The sequence below is a fragment of the Giraffa tippelskirchi genome, chromosome 4 (genome assembly GCF_054371585.1).
Source record: "Giraffa tippelskirchi isolate mGirTip1 chromosome 4, T2T-mGirTip1v1.2.pri, whole genome shotgun sequence".
NCBI classification, from domain to species: domain Eukaryota; kingdom Metazoa; phylum Chordata; class Mammalia; order Artiodactyla; family Giraffidae; genus Giraffa; species Giraffa tippelskirchi.
The window spans coordinates 69,550,349-69,570,376 of NC_137278.1; the positions used below are offsets into that span (position 1 = coordinate 69,550,349).

The 20,028-nt window shown below is 35.9% G+C and overlaps 1 protein-coding gene across 23 annotated transcripts in view; it reads left to right on the top strand.

Annotated features, from left to right (window-relative positions):
• NRXN1 (neurexin 1) overlaps positions 1-20,028 on the top strand; it is a 1,199,463-nt gene that overhangs the window by 541,393 nt on the left and 638,042 nt on the right. For all 23 annotated transcript variants that reach the window (XR_014083047.1, XR_014083048.1, XM_081593719.1 and 20 more), the window contains one exon: positions 18,663-18,785. Coding sequence is in view for 21 of the 23 variants with exons in the window: in XM_081593719.1 (XP_081449845.1) it covers positions 18,663-18,785 (123 nt within the window). In the remaining 2 variants the exon portion in view is untranslated. The remainder of the gene's footprint in view (positions 1-18,662; positions 18,786-20,028) is intronic.

Sequence of the window (20,028 nt, forward strand, 5' to 3'; positions counted from 1 at the left end):
ATTAAGGAATCTCTTCCAATATAAAAAAGTTGTTAGCTACTTAACTAAAATGGTTCTAACAAGCTTCTAATCTTTCATTGTCCTATTCAGTAAAATATATATGTATTTTATATCCTTGGAAAATGCTGAATGTGAGTTGATGGAATGCACTCCCAAAACCTTTGGCTGTGTATCCAAATGGCAGTAAGTCATCCTCTGAGGAACAAAATGGTGGTCTTCAGCTTACAAAAGCAATAAGCTTATAAAGCATGCTTCTGATAACTCAGATTTGTCTTTAAAATATTTTAATATTTATTTTAAAGGAGCATAAAAGACTGTCTTTCCAATCATAACAATAAAAAGGTAACAGAATCATGATTGGTAAAAAAAAAAAAAAATTAAGCTGTTAAACTGTCATCTAAGGCATTAAAACGGAGAAGGCAGTGGCAACCCACTCCAGTACTCTCGCTCGGAAAATCCCATGGACGGAGGAGCCTGGTAGGCTGCAGTCCATGGGATCGCGAAGAGTCGGACACGACTGAGCGACTTCACTTTCACTTCTCACTTTCATGCATTGGAGAAGGAAATGGCAACCCACTCCAGTGTTCTTGCCTGGAGAATCCCAGGGACGTGGGAGCCCGGTGGGCTGCTGTCCATGCGGTCGCACAGAGTCGGACACGACTGAAGCGACGTAGCAGCAGCAGCAGCAAGGCATTAAAAATCATCTCAAACAGACTCTAGTTCCTGAACTAATCTCTCAGAGCTCTCACACAAGTGGAATTTTTTCAAATATTCATCATCTCCTTTCAAACTCCGTCTCTACCGCACTCTGAAAAGAAGCACAGGTTTACCAATCTGATACCATAATCCAGCTTGCTTTCACCTCTGGATGGTAAATACAGGCAAAGCAACAACTCACAAACCCCTTTCCTGGGGCCAGATTTGTGACTCAAGGCAGCTGTAGATGTTCTGGATGCTTCCTGGATCTTAGAAAATCCATGTGAGGAAACTATTTCTTTCTAGACTTCTGCTTTATTTTTATTTATATTAGGTATGCAATAATGCATGGGTTTTTAGATTTACAAAATGTGGCTACATAAACTCTAGTATTTCATGGAAATTGCCCTATCAAATGTGCTTCTGTATTCTCTAGCTCTATCATTTTAAAATACACGTTTATGGTCTAATTACCCTTGTTAGATATTTCTCTTTATTTGGCTCATTATTATAAGACTGATACTAAGTATAATATTTTCTCTAGATATTTCACAGAATAATACTTTTGAGGACAAAGGTCTTTGATGGTTAGTGGATTTTTTTCCCCTTTTTAAAGATAACATCTTACTCTTAATTTTACTTGAATTAAACCAATGATTATGAGCTTTCAGTGCATACTGCGGACAGGACTGCAAATGCCTTAACTTGACAGCAGTCACTGGAAAGAACATTCAGTGATCAGGTAATTTTTTTATTTCCTTTGCCTTTGTTTTATATGGGGAATAATGGGCAAATATAGCCAGAACTCCAAGTTCCATCAGGAAATCATGTTATTACTGAACTTTGAGGATAAGGAGGAATTTACATTTTAAATAATGCAAATCTAACTCACAGTGATTAAATAAGCAGAGATTTCCACCTGGACTGTATTTCATACTCATAATGAAATATAAATAAAATACTTGTATCTCAGTATAACTTGTAGTTTAATGAAAGACTGATTTATTACATTTATCCTCTGCAAGCCACGAGTTTGTCTGAAAGTGAAATGTACATTTACTAACTCACGAACTTATACCACCACCATCTAAAAATTACACCACACCTAAGATATCAACTGTGTTGTGAGCTTAATATGCAATACCTCAGGTGATATCTTTTAAGACAGTTTCCACAGGAAATATACATACGGTACAAAAATTATTGTACTTTGAGAATTAATAGTAAATGATAAATCATTAATTTTGAATGGGAATCTCTCATTTCTCTACACTTATACAGAGTTGCTCTGCTGTTTCCTATAGTCATTCCATCCTTTCTCATCCTCCTTTCCCTCAGTTTATGGCAGGTGTTACTTCATATGGAAAAGAAAATACATATATCATCCGATTCTCCAATCTTTGCTACTGAAGAATAGGTAGTAGGTGAGGAGAGAGGAAGGTCTAGCTGTGTTGCATGTATTCAGACCTGTAGGACTACAAGATGGCAGATATATTTCTTTTTCGGCCCTTCTTGTGTCAGTAGTTTAGATGCAGCAATGTACTCTTCCACAGACAGGCCGAGCAAAGTCTTTTGTTAAGGTTCTTTTGAGAAAAGGCTGATTTGAATTTCAGGAACCATCTCTGTCAAACTCTTTGTTGCCGCCATCCTCCCCTAATAGGAAGAGCTGTCAAGAATTTTTAAATGGAAGGAAATAGCCTATTTTTATTTAAAAATAAAAAGCTTTTTTTCATGTATGGAGAATTTTTTTTTTTTTTCTAAAGAACGATCTCTGTGAATAGCAGTCATGTCAGTGTCAAAATGTATGCTTTGATCTCTCTGATTACAAATGGAATGTCTCTGCACACAATCCCACACCAGACTCAGTTCTTTGATGTCCATTAGCTTATTTCATTGCTAAGATATGTTTGTTGTGTACAGCTTGGTATTAGATTAGGTCAGTATTTGAAAATTTATGGAGGGGAAGGCAAACACAGAAGTGTATTATATCTACAGCCTTCCAATCTCATCTATCCAGTATAGTCAGATTATTCTTGGCTCTTCAGTCAACTCCAATATGGAGAACCACAATCTACCATCATAAAATAATTTTATATGGAAGTTGCTAAAAGAACCACCATCTTTTAGTGCAGATAATGTCTTCCCTGGACAGTGAAACTTACTTCAATAAAGGTAGATGGGAAAGGACAGTAGAGTCACATTCTTTTAACATAATTATTTGATTAATGAAAAAAGGACTGGTTATAGATGATTTTACAAAAACAGTTATATATTATAGAGATATACACTAATACCAAGTTATTACTAAAAGAGGCCAAGTCAGACAGAATAGTGCTTTGTGACTAACACATTATTTATTTGCATGAAAAGTGAGTGTATGAGGGTCTCTTTCCTAGCCCATAGTGTTAATTGACCTAAGTGTTTTAAAAAGTATAAAGAGTGCAAAAGAAAATTTCTACTCCCTGTAAAATTTTCTCAAATGCATTATTAGCAGAGTCTGTAGTATTATAATAGAAATGACATTGGTTTTATCCTGCATTCTCTTTGTCTGCCAAAGTATGTAGCTTGAGATAGAGTGACCAAGAGAGTCTCAGTTTCAAATTTGCTGCCCAGTTATCAATACATCCAAAGTCATTAGGCTATGTGTTTCTTTTTTTTTTTTCCTGATAATTTGGCATCTGTAGTGGTATATTGCATGTTTTAATAGTCTCAGTTTTTTTTTTTTTCTTTTTCTCTTCTTTTAGTAACCTTACAAATTGTTAGTGTTATAATCTTTGAAGGTTTAAATACATTGAAAATTTGAAAACTAAACTTGCTCCTATCAACTATAAGTGAGTCTTAGTTGTCATATAAGTAGCTACTTTAAATATGTAGCAGATGCAAGGAGGATTTTGTGATTTTTGTTTTTGTTAGTATTGTCTTTCCCTTTTTTTTTTTGTCTTTTCAAGTCAACAACATAATTATGGAATATTCTTCTTGCCCACAGGAAGGTTTGCAGCCTCCTCTGAATTCATATAAATGTGCATTTTAATAATATCATGATCTTTGATGTTTATTTTCCTTGTTTATTTATTTTTGTTTATTTAATCCTTATACATGGGTCTCTTCTGCCCACCTACTCTTTCTTCCTACCAAGATTTACTCATCTTCTCCATTTCCAATGTTGTTTTCTCTTGTTCTCCTTCTTCTTGTTTTCTTACAAAAATAAAAAGCTCTATGGGGTGAAAAAAAAAAAATCCCAGTAGGCAGAACTTCCAACTATGTTTGGCTTCTTATAGAAAATGATTTATTTAAGACACAGAGAAAATAAAATTGGAGATGGTATTAATGTGGGCAGAGTGTCAAGGGTTGAAGTTCAGCTTCTTTTTTTGGAAGTTCATTGTCTAAGGATTGCAAAGAAAGAAAATCTAAGGCCAAGTACTTAACCTCACTTTTGACTTGGATATAGTGAAGAAATGCCCTGAGTAATATGTTATTGGAAAATGTACTATGATGGATGCCCAGAGTGGATAATAAGATCTTTGTATTATCATTTTATTACCAGAATGAAAAGATCAACTGGATATTAGTTATCACCAATTTTGTTTTATGTAGATAAAAATGGAAAGCAATAAAAGAATGCAAAACGTCAACCAGTGGCACTTAAGCCATATTAGATTGCTTTGATCAGGCTGCCACTTGGCAGACTACTTAAAAAGATATGAGGGAATTTCTGGAGGCTGACTCTTGTTAACATGAAACAAATATTCAGTTCAGAGCAGCAGCCTGGTGCCTGAAGAGCAGCGAACTGCAAAAGAAGCCTCTGGCTCTGGCTCCACACAACCATCCTTGATTTGCAGAGTTCCATCAATCACTGCTTCTCACTGATTGGTGCTGTCCATCCACCTAGAATAGGAGCTGCTCAAGGAATAAAGGAAGATAAATATATACATACAGAAAAGGGCAGTTTTTTGTTTGTTTGTTTGTTTTTCATTGCTGTCATTTTTAAAGCTTAAAGTATATATGAAGGAAAGGAAAAGAATTTTTATGAATGATTTTCAGCAAAAATATAAGATAATTTACATATAAAATAAAGAGACCATAGATTTCTGATGAAAAACAAATAACTAAAAGAAGCAAAAGCTGAGTCTTTTTCTTAAGGCCCATTGTGTAGGCAGTGTCTTTAGAAAAATATCAAAATTGAAATAAAATTTAAGGAAAGCCCATTTTAATTATCAACTCTTAATATTATGAGAATCATAAAGAGTGCACATTTAATGACTACACAGATTGTGCAAAATCATCGTATGGGAGCTTGGTAAGTAGAAGACTTGGGTCTATTTTAGTGAACAGTTAATTGGCTTATTGCTTACATGCAAATATAAAATGCTTCAGTGTTTTAAAAGATTGCTCTTTTGGTGCAGGTTAAGAATTCATCATGAAATCAGCCTCAGTTATTAATTTAGTCAGTTGAACACCTCCTTATTACTATGGCAAATGGCTGTGCTCAAAGAAATTCAGAATTCCAGATTTGGGTTAACCAAATTAATCAAGGTCTCTTTCATTGTTGAAAGTTAGTGTTGTAACTATGGCCACAGTAGAAATTGTCAGAAAAGCCTACAATGTTTTAGAAGAAACATTCTGAACTTGATATTTCCCTTGGCTTCTGGGAAAAGGAAATTTTCTTTTCTACCACAAAATGTCACAAATTGTGAAACCACAACTTGTTGATCAGAGGTTCTTATCGTGCTATTAGAGAGAGCTGATTTCTGAAACATTTGCCATTTCCTTCATAGGTTAGAGTTTTGCCTTGTTTTTGTTTGTTTTTTTGATAGGGAGGTAGCATTTTAGCAAGCTATCATTGATCCAAAAATTGAAGGTAAAAATATGAATTAGACATTGCTAGCTACTATTAAGATTTTTTTTAATCTAGCCAGTCTCATTGTGAGATATATGATTAGAAATTCATTCATTTTAAAGAAAACATTAATTGTTTGTATTTGGAGCATTTTTTTACTTATGTGCCTCTATGATTCAGGTTCATAGACAGTTAATCCTAAAGGCTCAGAAAGACTAAAAAGAGCTCAAAACTTCTGTTTAAAATAGCCTCTAATCCTTAGGACAACCTTAATGTTCAATGATGATACAAAGTGCCACGACAAATAACTCATTTTACAAATGTAGACTTGTAAAATATATTAATATTTTATATGTGAATATATTGCAATGTGACAAATATATTGCAATTTTTCAAGAAGTTTTGCCTTCCTAATCTTTCTCAAAAGAAAGCCATTAACAATTTACACTTCATCAATTACTTACCTATCAGAAAACATGGAAACAAATAATATAATCATGGATTTCAATTCCTCATTTAGTCGCTAGATAGAAATTATGTATCTGCTAACTGCTAAAGTGGATGCATAATTTAAAAGACATTTTGTCCACTTAACCTTATGTCAGACATGACTAATATAAGCCTTCAAGATGAGCTTTGTTTAGTTTCCTCTCTTCTCTACTCAGTTGCTTCTGCTTGCTTAGAGCTTCTCAGAGAAGGCAATGGCACCCCACTCCAGTACTCTTGCCTGGAAAATCCCATGGATGGAGGAGCCTGGTAGGCTGCAGTCCATGGGGTCGCTAAGAGTCGGACACGACTGAGCGACTTCACTTTCACTTTTCCCTTTGATGCACTGGAGAAGGAAATGGCAACCCACTCCAGTATTCTTGCCTGGAGAATCCCAGGGACGGCAGAGCCTGGTGTGCTGCCGTCTATGGGGTCGCACAGAGTCGGACACGACTGAAGCGACTTAGCAGCAGCAGCAGCAGCTTAGAGCTTCTACTTTTTCATATCTTCTGCTTACCATGGCGTCTCCTACCTCATGGTTATTTGTCCACTGCCTCCTCCTGTGCATTTTTTTTTTTTTTTTTTGCTGCTCTTTAAACTGTTGACGAAATGTATGCTATGTATTCAAACTCCCCTAGAAAGAGAATCTAGTGGATTCATTACTTATCCTTGCTCTGTTGAGCAGAGCTTTCAAGTCACGTCACCTCATAAGCCACTGACCAGACTTTAACTTTGGGGGAAGATGCCCACTGGTGATCCAATGAACTGTCCTCAGAGAAGGGGACCACAGAGTCAGTATACGCACCTCCAGGGTAATGTAGGAGCAGTGGGCTCTCCCCACAAGCATCTCTTCTTCAGGCCATCTGATTAACAGTGTTTTGACTTTAACCATGAAATACCCTTGAGAATTACAATTTCTTCAACACATTACTGGCAAACATATGGTACATAAGTCAAGTGAGCAAGGCTCTTTAAATCGGGGGGCAATGCATGGGACCATAAAAAAGTTGGAGATTGAAATGTTCAATGTTGCTCAGAGGTCTTATCCATTTCTCTTACTTGTGACCAATGGGAACAAAGAGAAAGATAGGTAAGAAGTTCATTATGAAAACCATTTCCCAAAGATAAAGTAAGAAATTCTAAGAATATTTCAATTACTGTTACTTTTATTGTACTTAGTATCAGATTGTGCTTTGTTATTTGTTCTTTGAATGCATCATTCATACAGTTGTGAGTATTCTTCACCCTCCCATCACCCTTCCCAGGAGGTCAGTCTAAATATAAGACTTGAAATATTTTATGCACAGTACTATTGAAATAAATATGTTGTATGTGTTTCTTTAAAAATATAGGGTCATGGTGTGCAAATGTTTTGCAACATTTTTTTTTTTTTTACTTCAGCAATATACTGAAAAAAATATTAATATGTCCAGTTTGTGAATATGGCATGCAGTACTGAAAAATCTGATCCATTGCTTATTTCAGATTTTATACTGAAGTGATATGAAGCAGATCGAGGTCACTGAGCCAGCTGAAGATAAAATAGGGAGAAAACACATACGTACAAAAATAAATTCTATCATGATTCATCAGAGACCTCAGAGCAATCATATGAACACTGATCAGAAGCATCTGTGAGCAAGATCTTGAGAAACAAACTAGATTGGAATAACTGTAAATGAAAAGATACTTTGCCCTGGTATAAGTTATTATCATTGACACTAACTCACTAAAATGAAAACCTAACTAAAGTAATTTTAGTGTAGCAAGACTGATGAGAAGCAAGCACACAAATATAACATTTCTTCTAGCAGCTGGCTGACCAGCTCCAGGGACCCTCCAAACACTCTCTCCTGAGATTAACCAAATTAATCTGGTATAAGATTTAATTGCTAATAGCCATTGCTATAGGTGGGCAAGCACCATCTTAGAATAGCTCCTGTTTAGTAAGGCGTGTCGTTCATTTCAGAAGACTTTGTCCCAGCTTCAAACAAAGGAGTAATCCCAATATTTTACCAATTACTAAAATAAATGGTCAAATAGAATCATAGCACTCAAATTAGTGACTAAAAGTTAGCCAGATAAATAAGCTAATTATCAGTACAATAAAAGAAAAATTAAATTTAGTTCTCTTTGTAATTGTAATAATAAAATTCAAAATAAAGAATTTAGGAAATCATTATATCAGTACTTTGAAAACAATTTATATTATCATTCTAATTTTTACATGATAGATGAATGAATTATCATATATCATTTGTTCATAGCTTTCTTTGGGGTACTGAGGAAAAAAAGAAAAAAGGATCAAAACAAATGAGACACTATAGTGCAAAAATCCTCAAGACAAATTATCCTTTATCATATTCCTGAGAATGCATTTGCTTTTTTAAAACAATAGCTATTGTAATGTTTACCACAAATAGTGAAAGCTAGATTTTCAAGCATTGTTATGACTTCCTAGTGAAATGAAAAGGAACAAAATCTTAAAGACAGAAGCTTAGCTTTTTATTTTTATTTTTTCTTAATGTGCTTCTTATTCTGGGAGAAGGTTTTTACAAGAATACCCCCAAAATACTGAGTGACAGCAAAATTTTGTTAAGTCAATCTCACATTTAATGATATTCAAATACACTTATAGTGTTAATAGTACTATAATATTAGTATTAGTAATAATATTATAGTATTAAATTATTCCTTTAATTTGACAGAAGTGTACATTCTTCTTGATCTTCTCATAAAAATAAACAGTGCTGTATTTGGATGAGAGATTATTTGATTTTAACATCTTTGCATTTGTCATTGCAATTCATGGGTTTCTTTATGAGATGTCAAATTGAGTATTTGTAAATTTCAAAATGCTCAATATTTGTATGCATTTTCATTTTTGTTTTCATTCAGGTAGTTTGGCATTGTGTAGGAATTGCGTAAGACTTGTTTAAGTTTCTGTCAATATAAATCAATATCATCCTTTTCTTCTCATGTTACACCAAGGCTCAGTATATTTTCAGTTTAAAATGCTTACTTAAAATCATATTAACTGTTTAGTACTTAATTTTATACATGCAGACTATCCTATAATGTGATAAGCTTTTCTTGGAAATGGTCTTTTTTTCTTAAAATAAAGTCACAGTCCAGATTTTTCCTTTCACCATAGTAGGTTTGTTTTATTATGCTTCTTCCTAAACAAGTCACTTGAGCTAGATTAGACTTAAAAAGAGCTCTTTTAAAACATTATTTTAGTAATATATAATTTGTGTTCATTTTTTACTGTGTTGTAGTTATATTCTTAAAAGGTAAATTGTATTTCTTAAGAAGTATGTTTTTTTACTTTGAAAATGATTTACATCAGAGGTATTTATCCTGATCTGTCATAAATGGGTACAATCAATGTCAAGGTTGTGTGTAAAGGCTAAATGTTTCTTATAAACCTTGTCTATCTATTTGCTTAGAGCTATGGTATCTAGCCAGATATGAAACAGGAGGGGACGTAGCTGTATATAGTAAAGTTTATTTTGTAGATGATAGGATAGGGTTGGTATGAGTTAGGAAAATGGCAGAGGAGTCTCCATGGGGTATTTCCAGCAGCTCTCCAAGGTCAGACCTCTTTGCATACAAAATCTATGATTTCTTTTAATTAAATACTCATTAAGCCTTGAATCCCCAGTTCCTAAGCCAACTACTCTCTTTGCATTTGGAAGTTACTGACTACCGGCCTCAGGTCATTTTGCTCTCCTAGACTCAACACATCATTAAATTTATTTTCAAGGGAACTAAACAAAAACACTGTCTAAATAATCAGCCAGATAACCAAGTAGCCCAAGTTTTCCATTTCTTGGACTTATCAGATTCCATGCTGCCAAACATGAAAACAAGGGGATGAAACTTTATATTTTTGACACTTCTTAGTGAAGATTGGTGTTAAAAGTTAATGGAGTTACTTTTCATTAACTATTTGGCTTAATTCAATATTAAGAGGTATTCAATCTAACATAAAAAAAGTTCACAAAAATCTAAACAGATATACTCACTCAATAAATAATTAAGCATGACTTTTATATTCAAGGCACTGAACAATAGGACCTAGGGTATTTTTCCTGAAGTTCTAAGCCCAGGTGGCTCAGTGGTAAAGAATCTGCCTGCCGGTGCAGGAGACATGGGTTTGATCCCTAGGTTGGGAAGATGCCCTGGATAAGGAAATGGCAACCCTTTCCAGTATTCTTGCCTGGAAAATCCAGTGGACAGAGGAGCCTGTTGGGCGACGGTCGACATGGGGTCACAAAGAGTTAGACATGACTTAGTGACTAAACAACAACAGCAAAGGGAGAATAACAATAGTGACAATATAATACTGATAATATTATTATCATTATTATAAATGAAGGTGTACTATGCACTAGGCATTGTTTTAAGTAATTAAAATGCCTTAAATTTATATTGCAAAATGTTTCTATTGTTAGCTTATTTTAGAGATAAGTATACTGAGACACAGAAAATTTATATAATTTACCAGGATCACATAGCTAGTGACTCATGGAACTAGGATAAAAAATCAGAGGATCTGTGAATCTAGAACACATGCACCAGACCAAGATATACACATTGTAGAAAGTTTAAAAGAAAGGAAAGACTTAAATAGCAATCTAACCAAAGTAAATACAGTGTAATTGATTAGTGTGGGACTATTTCATTTCTCCAGTGGTTTTTTCAAGTTTACAAAATGCCTTTCTTCTATTGTTCCTGTTCATTTTTGAACCAAGTTTAATGTCTAACTTTATTTGCTCAAAGTACTTTTTAGTTGGGCTTCCCAGGTGGCACTAGTGGTAAAGAACTCACCTGCCAATGCAGGAGACATCAGAGACGCCCATCCGTTTGATCCCCGGATCAGGAAGATCCCCTGGCAGAGGAGGGCGTGGCGACTCCCTCCAGTATTCTTGCTTGGAGAAGCCCATGGACAGAGGAGCCTGTCGGGCTACAGTCCATAGGGTCACAAAGAATCAGACATGACTGAAGTGTCTTAGCACAGCACACGCACAGAACACACTTTTTAGTTAGGGGGGAATATTTGTAATATTTTTAGCATAAAGAAATTTGTCTGTCCTTAGGAGTCTATAAAAGTCTCTTTTCCTATACAGTAAGGACAATATAAAAATATTCTCAATAGTTCTCAAGGATCAGCTAAACTGAGGAGAACTTGAGGAGGATTAGAGAAGAGGAAGAGTTAGGTGACTGGGCTGGTACTTCAGCCTTATGGCTGTGTGGGTGATTGGTCTATCCAGGGTCGTGATTGGCACCAGACCTGGCCAACAAGACAGCTCTGAGACAGACAGCCTTTCTGATACCCCAGAGGCCTTGTCATTAAGGGCTGACAGACTCGGGAAGGTGATGTAACCATACCTCTTATGTTGATAAATGGAGTCTTGTCTGCATATTCCTGAATGTAGAGCTAACTAAAAGAAAACTTTAAAAGTTCAGTTCAGTTCAGTTCAGTCGCTCAGTCGTGTCCGACTCTTTGCGACCCCATGAATCGGAGCACGCCAGGCCTCCCTAGCATGCCAGGCCTACCAAGACAGTTCAGTTCAGTCGCTCAGTCGTGTCCGACTCTCTGTGACCCCATGAATTGCAGCACGCCAGGCCTCTCTGTCCATCACCAACTCCCGGAGTCTACCCAAACCCATGTTCATCGAGTCGGTGATGCCATCCAACCATCTCATCCTCTGTCGTCCCCTTCTCCTCCCGCCCTCAATCCTACCCAGCATTAGGGTCTTTTCCAATGAGTCGACCCTTCGCATGAGGTGGCCAAAGTATTGGAGCTTCAGCTTCAACATCAGACCTTCCAATGAACACCCAGGATTGATCTCCTTTAGGATGGATTGATTGGATCTCCTTGCTAAGCACAAAACTTCCACTCCTTTTTAGGGGTGGCTCAAACAGCATGCAGTTTGAGCAGTTACCCAAGCTCTGTGTTTAGAAGGGCCTGTTTTTAGATAAATACTTAGCTATCACTGTTCTGAAATGCTACATTTTGAACAAGAGTTGCACATCTTCACTGGGCTCAGAAATTATTTAATTGGTCCTTCCCCTTGTAAGCTAGTGAATTGCAAAAAAATAAAAATAAAATAATCTTAATCTGAAAGTGCCATTTATATGTTTCTAATTTTAATCAGCTCTCCTAGCTGATTCATGTGGAAATAAAAACAAAAAATTCTGCTCCTAGCCCAGTATCTAAAAATTGAGAAAGATAAAACAGAAAGATTTAATAAGAATGACTTTTCTTTCATTTTTGTTTGTCCTTCAAGGAGCGATCTAATTATTTTTTAAAGTAATTATTTTAAAACCAGAAACTAATGGCAAAGTCAGATAGCCGGCTGAAGGTGTCAGAATTACAACATAAGAAACACATCCTCCTGTCATTTACAGGTATAAGTGCTGTTGCCAGGAGCTATGACTTAGGCACCCAGCAGAGGTGGCTCTTGCTTCTGTTTCTCCTGGCTTTTCTCTCTTCCTATTATTGTCACAACGACAAGGCTTCTTTCCAGCTTCCCACTGGATCTTGCCTCCCACTGGAGGCTATAGTCCTCAAAGTCAACTGCCAAATAAAGCTTAATACCTGGAAATTTTGATATAGATAGACACCTAATTTTATACACATACACAAATGTCATGCATTTAATGAAAGTTGCTATTCTAAATTTGTAAAACAGGAAAGGTAATTACATTTTAGAAGTAGAAGGACTTTGCGATTGGTTTAATGCCATTTACAGCCTTTTAAAATTGTTTTTAGTTTTTGTTATTGTCATTGTTTTACTGATAAGAAAACTCAAACCAAGAGCTGTGGTAGCATTAGACAAAGTTAGAATAATTAAGGTTGTTGTTTAGTTGCTAAGTTGTGTCTAACTCTGGCGACCACATGGCCTGTAGCCCACCAGGCTCCTCTGTCCGTGGAATTCTCCAGTTAAGAACACCAGAATGGGTTGCGATTTCTTTCTCCAATAATTAATGTTATGTTGGATTTAATGGTCACAGTCAATCTAAAACTCCAGTCTCCGGACTCAAACTCATGACTATTTTTCCATTGTTTATTTCTTTAATACTCAATGTGAAGATTCAGGAGAAAAGAGAATTTGTCTGTTTATTTATGTGTCTCTTAGAGAGACCTGAAAACTACAAGCTGGCCTACTGTTTAAACAAATAATTATTGAAACAAAGCCATATCCATTTGTTTATATATAGTCTATGGATGCTTTTGCACTATAATAGCAATATTAAGTAATTGCAATGACAACCAAATTCGGCAAAGCAGAATATATTTACTCTTTGGTCCATTCAGTTCAGTTCAGTCGTTCAGTCATGTCCAACTATCTGCGACCCCATGGATTGCAGCACGCCAGACTTCCCTGTCCATCACCAACTCCCAGAGCTTCATTTGGTCCATTGCCAGAAGTATTTTGACCCCTATTAGATCTACTAGAATGTAAGCTATAGAAAGCTCCTTGAAAATCTAACTTGGGACATTCTCAATGTTGAGATCAGTGTTTGGCACAAAATAATTTTTAAACTAAATTAGTAGGCTAGCTCAGCTGGTAAAGAATCCACCTGCAATGCAAGAGACCCTGGTTCGATTCCTTGGTCAGGAAGATCCGCTGAAGAAGGGATAGGCAAAGAGTTGAACACGGCTGAGTGACTAAGCACAAGCACATGGGTACCACATAATCCAGAATGAATAAGACTAGTTACATGAGACCAGATAAACAGCAGATATAACATGGACCATTCAGTTTCAAAATTTCCTAATTCTAAGATGTATGGTCCTGTAATAACTTCTAATTCAATTGCTGGGTGCTATAGGCAATTTAATGATCTTAAAAAAAAAAACAGTTATGTATAAAGATAGAACCAATGGCATCCCTAAGGCAATGTGAATTTTTTTGTTATTATTTACAGAAGTACTGTAGAAACTCCACTTTCGTGTGATGCCCATCTTTAGCCCACATAGCTGTGGTTGAAAAGGCACAACCTATTCTTAATAAAATGAAGATAGATCATTTCTAGAAAGCAAACTAAGTGAATTCCTACCTACCCATCGTCTATGCAGTTTGCTGGGTTGTGGCTTTGCAGAAATACTTATTCAAGTCCCCATATTTAAATAGCTTAATTGAGCAAACAGATTAGCTCCTCAAATCCCTAGGTTGTTACATATGGAAATTACTTACATTTAATATTTCAGGCAACAAAAAGGAAATCTAGAACCAACTAGTTTGAACTATAGTGAGAAACAGGGTACCTCATACCGATGACCCATTTATGTAGTTAGCATCTTTAAAAAATATCAGTGGAAGGCAATAGCTACCTAAAGGATATGTAATGAGTCTAAGCTTTGCAGCCCTCAAGTCTAGAACTTTTAAAAATCAAGATATAGTAGGTCTGGGTTTGATTTTCTCAAGCTACATTCAACTTTCAACTCTAGGGACAGCTGTCATTACAGTCTACTAGACATCTTTAATCACATTGCTTCCTAGACTTCTTAGCTTTGTTTTAATCTTCACTCTTGTCCTTTAATGTTATTTTTCCCCTACCTTAAAAAACAAACAAACAATGAATATACTTCACAGGACATTTTCACAGAAAGCTTTCTTACAAAAAGGATCCAAAATTGCTGTTATATACATCTTGAATATGAAGTAAATTTGAAATATTCATAAAATAATATGAAATAAATATTAAAAATAAATTTAAAATACATTTGCAAAAATATCTGAAATGATCAGTGATGTTGTATACATACATGTAAACTAACCTCCCATGGAGCTATCTGTAAAATGGGAGAGTTGAATTAGTTATTTCCACATCCATTTGAAGCTATTCTTTTTTCATTAAATAAATTCATTTATTGATTTATGACAAAATACTTTCAAAGAGAATATAGAGTGATTAGCAAAAATAACTTAAATAATTAATTAGGGAGAAAGGTCAATATGCAGTTTTGTTTTTTTTTTAAAGGAAAGAAAAGAATCAAGTTGCTGAAAGTAAGCATATATCCTAAATCTTGATTTCATGATGAATAGAAAGAAATAAGGATAGGCAATCAGTTCTATAACTCACATGGCATAAGAGGAAATAGCCTATAAAATCTTCAGAAAAGAGTTTGTGAATTTGGACTTTGCAGTTAAAAAGAGTATTGAAAATGCATGTTAAAGAGCTGATAATGTAGGCAGACCAAAAAGAGTAGCTTTGAATAACTCTGGACCTTGGTAATGTAATAGAGGTTCAGTTCAGTTCAGTTCAGTCGCTCAGTCGTGTCCGACTCTTTGCAACCCCATGAATCGCAGCACGCCAGGCCTCCCTGTCCATCACCAACTCCCGGAGTTTACACAAACCCATGTCCATCGAGTAGATGATGTTCTAGAAAAAAAAAATTTTTTAATTCAGTGAAAAATCTTTTTTCTGAATCGAACTTTGAAAAGAAAAAGTTACTTGCAAATGATTTTTAAAAGCCTTTTCCGGAGTTTTCTAATAAAGAAACTCATCATTTTCCTAAAGGAAGAAATGAGTGCCTCCCCACCCCCCTGCCGCCCCGGAGGGTTCTGCCGAGTTCAGGGCTTCTGGGTGATGCCTTAGGGGACAAGTTAGCCTGCTTCTTTAACAGAATAGCAACTTCCCCTTTATGTGATTTTTATATTCTTTATGTGAGATTACAGGTGGAAAAAAATAATTGCACCATTTTAAAATAATAATTAACTACTGCCACAGTTTTGTGATTATTCACTCCTTAGCATACACATTGATGCTGGGAGAAAGGTTAGAATCAATGAGACATGTTTTGATATCCCAAAAGGAAAAAGAAATTTCAAAAGGAATTCAGATCATTAATGGTTTGATTGATTATTATTCTGCCATGGGGACAAATGACTCTGACATTCAAAATTTCAACAGAGGATAAATTATCCTAGGTCAGACCTAGGAGAGAAGACATCTCTATCACATTATAGCTATGTGACCTTGGGCTGAGTTGTTTTAGCTTTCTAGGCCTTCAGTTTCACGTCAGCAAAATTATAATAATGTAAAGATGAAATAAGTTAATAAAGTGCCTGGTACATAACAAATATTTACCAGGTCCCAACTTTCTTCTCAGTAGCAAATTAAGGACCAGCAACCACAATCCTTATTTCCCTGTCCAGTTCACTTTCCATGACACCTCATGTCACATAGATACATTGTTTTAAACTGAGAATATTAAGTGCATTAAAAAAAAAGCCTCTTCCAAAATCAATCTCTTCACATTTTTAATAATGCAGGGAAGAAGCTTGAAGATGGTCCACAGAGATTTCATGAACCAAAGGGTTATTTTTAATTGGATTTTGTGCCTGTTGTTATGGAAATTATTGTTTCATGGATAAAGCTTTATGATTTCACTGCAAGATCAAGCCCAGAATGGGGTATAATGATGATATCACCCTTATGCTTCTTTTTCTTGACAAAACACTTAAATTAAGAGAATGGGAGTGAGACTGCTTCAAAAGCACACATTTCTAAGAAAAAAAGATCCACCCTATAAAAATAGCTTTAAAAATGATATATTCTCTTTTCAAAGATCAAAACTCAGAATGGCCCTTGCTGCCAGTAGGATGCTAAGATTCTGCAGAGTTATTAAACACTTCACTGTTGAAACTAGAAAGAGTTCCTTTGATCCTGGAACTCACTTTCAACATTTGGTCTCAAAGCATTTTTGCAGTTGTTGAACTGCAGTTGTTCAACAGGCTTCCTCTAGTTATTTAGTGATCAATCTCTCCAAACTGGTCTATCTAGACTAGTTTTTATTCATGTGTCCAGATGCAATTTAACTTCTCTAAAGAAACAAAAAGAGATGATTACTAATCTTAATGGTGGTTCTGTTTAAATTGAAAGTGTTAGTCGCTCAGTTGTGTCCAACTCTTTGCAACCCCATGGACTATAGCCCATCAGGCTCCTCTGTCCATGGAATTCTCCACACCAGAATGCTGGAGTGGGTAGCCATTCCCTTCTCCAGGGGATCTTCCCAACAGAGCAATCGAACCCCAGTCTCCTGCATTACAGGTGAATTCTTTACCATCTGAACCACCAGGGAAACCCAAGACAGGAGGCAATTCATCCTGCAAAATTTAACTTATATCACTGGCTCATTTTAAGCCTCAAAGAAACCTCAAACAAGGAAGACAGAACTTGTTTCATCAATAACATCCTAAGAGAGAAATCAGGATAGTAGTCTGCAGTATTAAAGCAGTGATCTCTTGTTGGACAGACTGCTGAGGTTTCTTCTAGTACTTGGTTCTCTAATTTATTTTTCTTTCTTCTTTTCTCTCTCCTTCTTCTTGAAATTTTCATACAAAATCCTGTGATCCTTGGATATTGGCTAGATTGTCTGGTAGAATTCGGTGGAAGAAATTGTGAACCCCACCCTGATCCTGAATCAATTGCAAGTCATGTAACTCAATGTCATGTCTTTAGTCATTTTAGTTTACCAAGAAATGTCAGTACATTAAAAAAAAAAGTGGGGGGGAATCCATCAGCAAAAAATGTATCATTAAAAACATCATGATTTTTTTAAATGAATCAAAATATCAGATTATTAGCAAGGCTTATTGTTAATAAAACATTTTCAGTTCTAATAAAAGTTCCTTTGTTTTTATGTGGAAGAGAGACATTTGTCTAATTTGTCATTTCAGTAATGTCAACAGATACTTTCTGCTATAGTCTCTCTATCCTAAACCAACTTAAATTCAACTTGCACAGGTTTACATAGGTTCACTTGCAAATTACTTTTCCAGTTGCTTATACTTCTGGCTCTTTTTCCTTTGGTCCTTAGCTGGAAATCACTTCCCTGTACCATTTCTTAATCATTTTTTCCCCTCCCACTCAACACTTGGCCCTTTATGGGCAGTGTTTTTCTTGACTTTCTTCACTTCCTAAGAGTCAGTACTTCTACCTATACCCACTCTCTGGGCCTTCACTCGACTTAGTTGTCAGACACAACATTCCAGAAATTGAAGAACCTGGTGACTATTGAAGGTACATGATATAAGTGCAAAGAGCAGTCATCACACAGTCTAATACCCAGAGCAACCTTCTTGCCAGGGCCTAATCAACCAGGTGCCATTCATTGAAAATTATTAGCTAATGGCCTAGGGTCAGATCTCTCCCCAAGGTCAGATGTCTTATGAGGCTATCTACTTCATTAGCCAAAAAAAAAAAAAAATAATAAAGGAAAAAAGAGATAGTGCAAAACAAGAAAATTTCTGAGAGAGGGAAAAGTTTGTGCAAAGTTGGGAGCATTGCTGTGTTGAGTGTGCCTATTTATGACAACAGGTGCATTTGTTTGTCTTTGATTGATGCATAATGTTAAAGATTCTTCTTAAACTGTTACACCTGAATATCTGTTAACTGGTAATTTTCCTTGCTTGCTGTGACTCTAATGGGCTTGAGAATTGATCCAGCCAGTCTCTCCTCTCTCTGTCTTTTTCTCTTCTCTTTCTTTCATTTCTTTCTCTCTTCTCTCTCCCTCCTCTCCCTCGCTTCCCCCCTTTCTTGGTATCTTTCTGTCACTCTCTGTGAGGTTCATTTGCTTGACTGATTCTGAGTGTCCATAATGACTGTTTGGCATATTCTACAGGCAAAGGTCCCGAGACCCTTTTTGCTGGCTATAACCTCAATGATAATGAATGGCACACAGTACGTGTGGTTCGTCGAGGAAAAAGTTTAAAGTTAACGGTGGATGACCAGCAGGCCATGACAGGTAAAGCCCGATCACCTTTGCCTTTGTTGAAGCTTTTGACTTTCCTATTTCTTGCAGGTGACCTTGAAAACCAAATGAACAGCTTGAAGCTAATAGACAGTTCATTTCTTATTCAAATTCTTCCAGCGACAATTAAATTTAATAAGCTGCATGTTGTTTTCTTTTCTCTCAAATGAGCAACAATTTTTTGTCATGTTCCTTTCCACTTAATAATTCAAGAAGTTATAATATATTTTAATTTTATGCCTTGATAAATATCTCAGGGCTTCATAAAATATTGAAGTTATTGTTTGGAGGCCAATTCCTGTTCAGTTTCTTTGTTATATATTTAGGTGATGAACAGCATCAACTTATACTTTTTAGCTTCTGGATACATTGATAGATACGCTGGCATTCTGTCAGGTGAACAGCTTTTTATTTTAAGCTATGATAGATCATTTTTGGCCATTTAGCTCTGTTGGTTAAGCTCTAATGTTAAGAACGTCAAATTCAATCCCTGATTTGTGGATTTCTGAATGAGGTGAGGAATATAAAGGCTCACCCCAGAGACAGAGGGAAACCAAATGAAACAGGAATTGGCTTACCTTTATTCTCTCTGCTGAAAATAACTTCAAGCATATGACCCACTGGGATATTAGCTCGCCTTTTTTTAGAGAACATCTCCCTGTTAATTATTTTAGTGAAAGATACAAGATGGTCCTTGTGCAGCACAGAAGTGTCTGTTCTACATTCAGTCTCAAGGGGGTTTCCATTCTCAGAGATCAGGTGATTATATCAATGAAGAAATAATGTGTATGGGATTTTAACTTTTAAGAGAATCATTCCGCAGTTCAAACGAAGCAAACTACCAACCCATAGATCTCTTACTGTCTTGTATTTCCTTAGCCCTTTATGGCTTTCCAAAACTTTTGTCTTCATGTGGGAGCAAACTTACTTTGTTTCAGAATCATCTGAAGAGCTTTAAAAGGATCATTTCCTGGCCAGACACCACAGAAAGTGTGAGAGGAGCCCATTATTACTATTTCTTAAAATCTCTCCAAAGAACTCTAAGGCAGCTGGCCCATGGATTGGCATTTAAAAACCACTGCTATGTTATGGCGTTTTATTCTCCCAGGAAGAAAATCAACCAGGGACTTATTAGCATAAGCCCTTATTCAAAATTGCCAAACATGAGACGTCTCTAAAGAAACTGTGTGAGTTTAGGGAAGGGAGGTAGAATTTTTACTTTGAAATGCCATTGTTA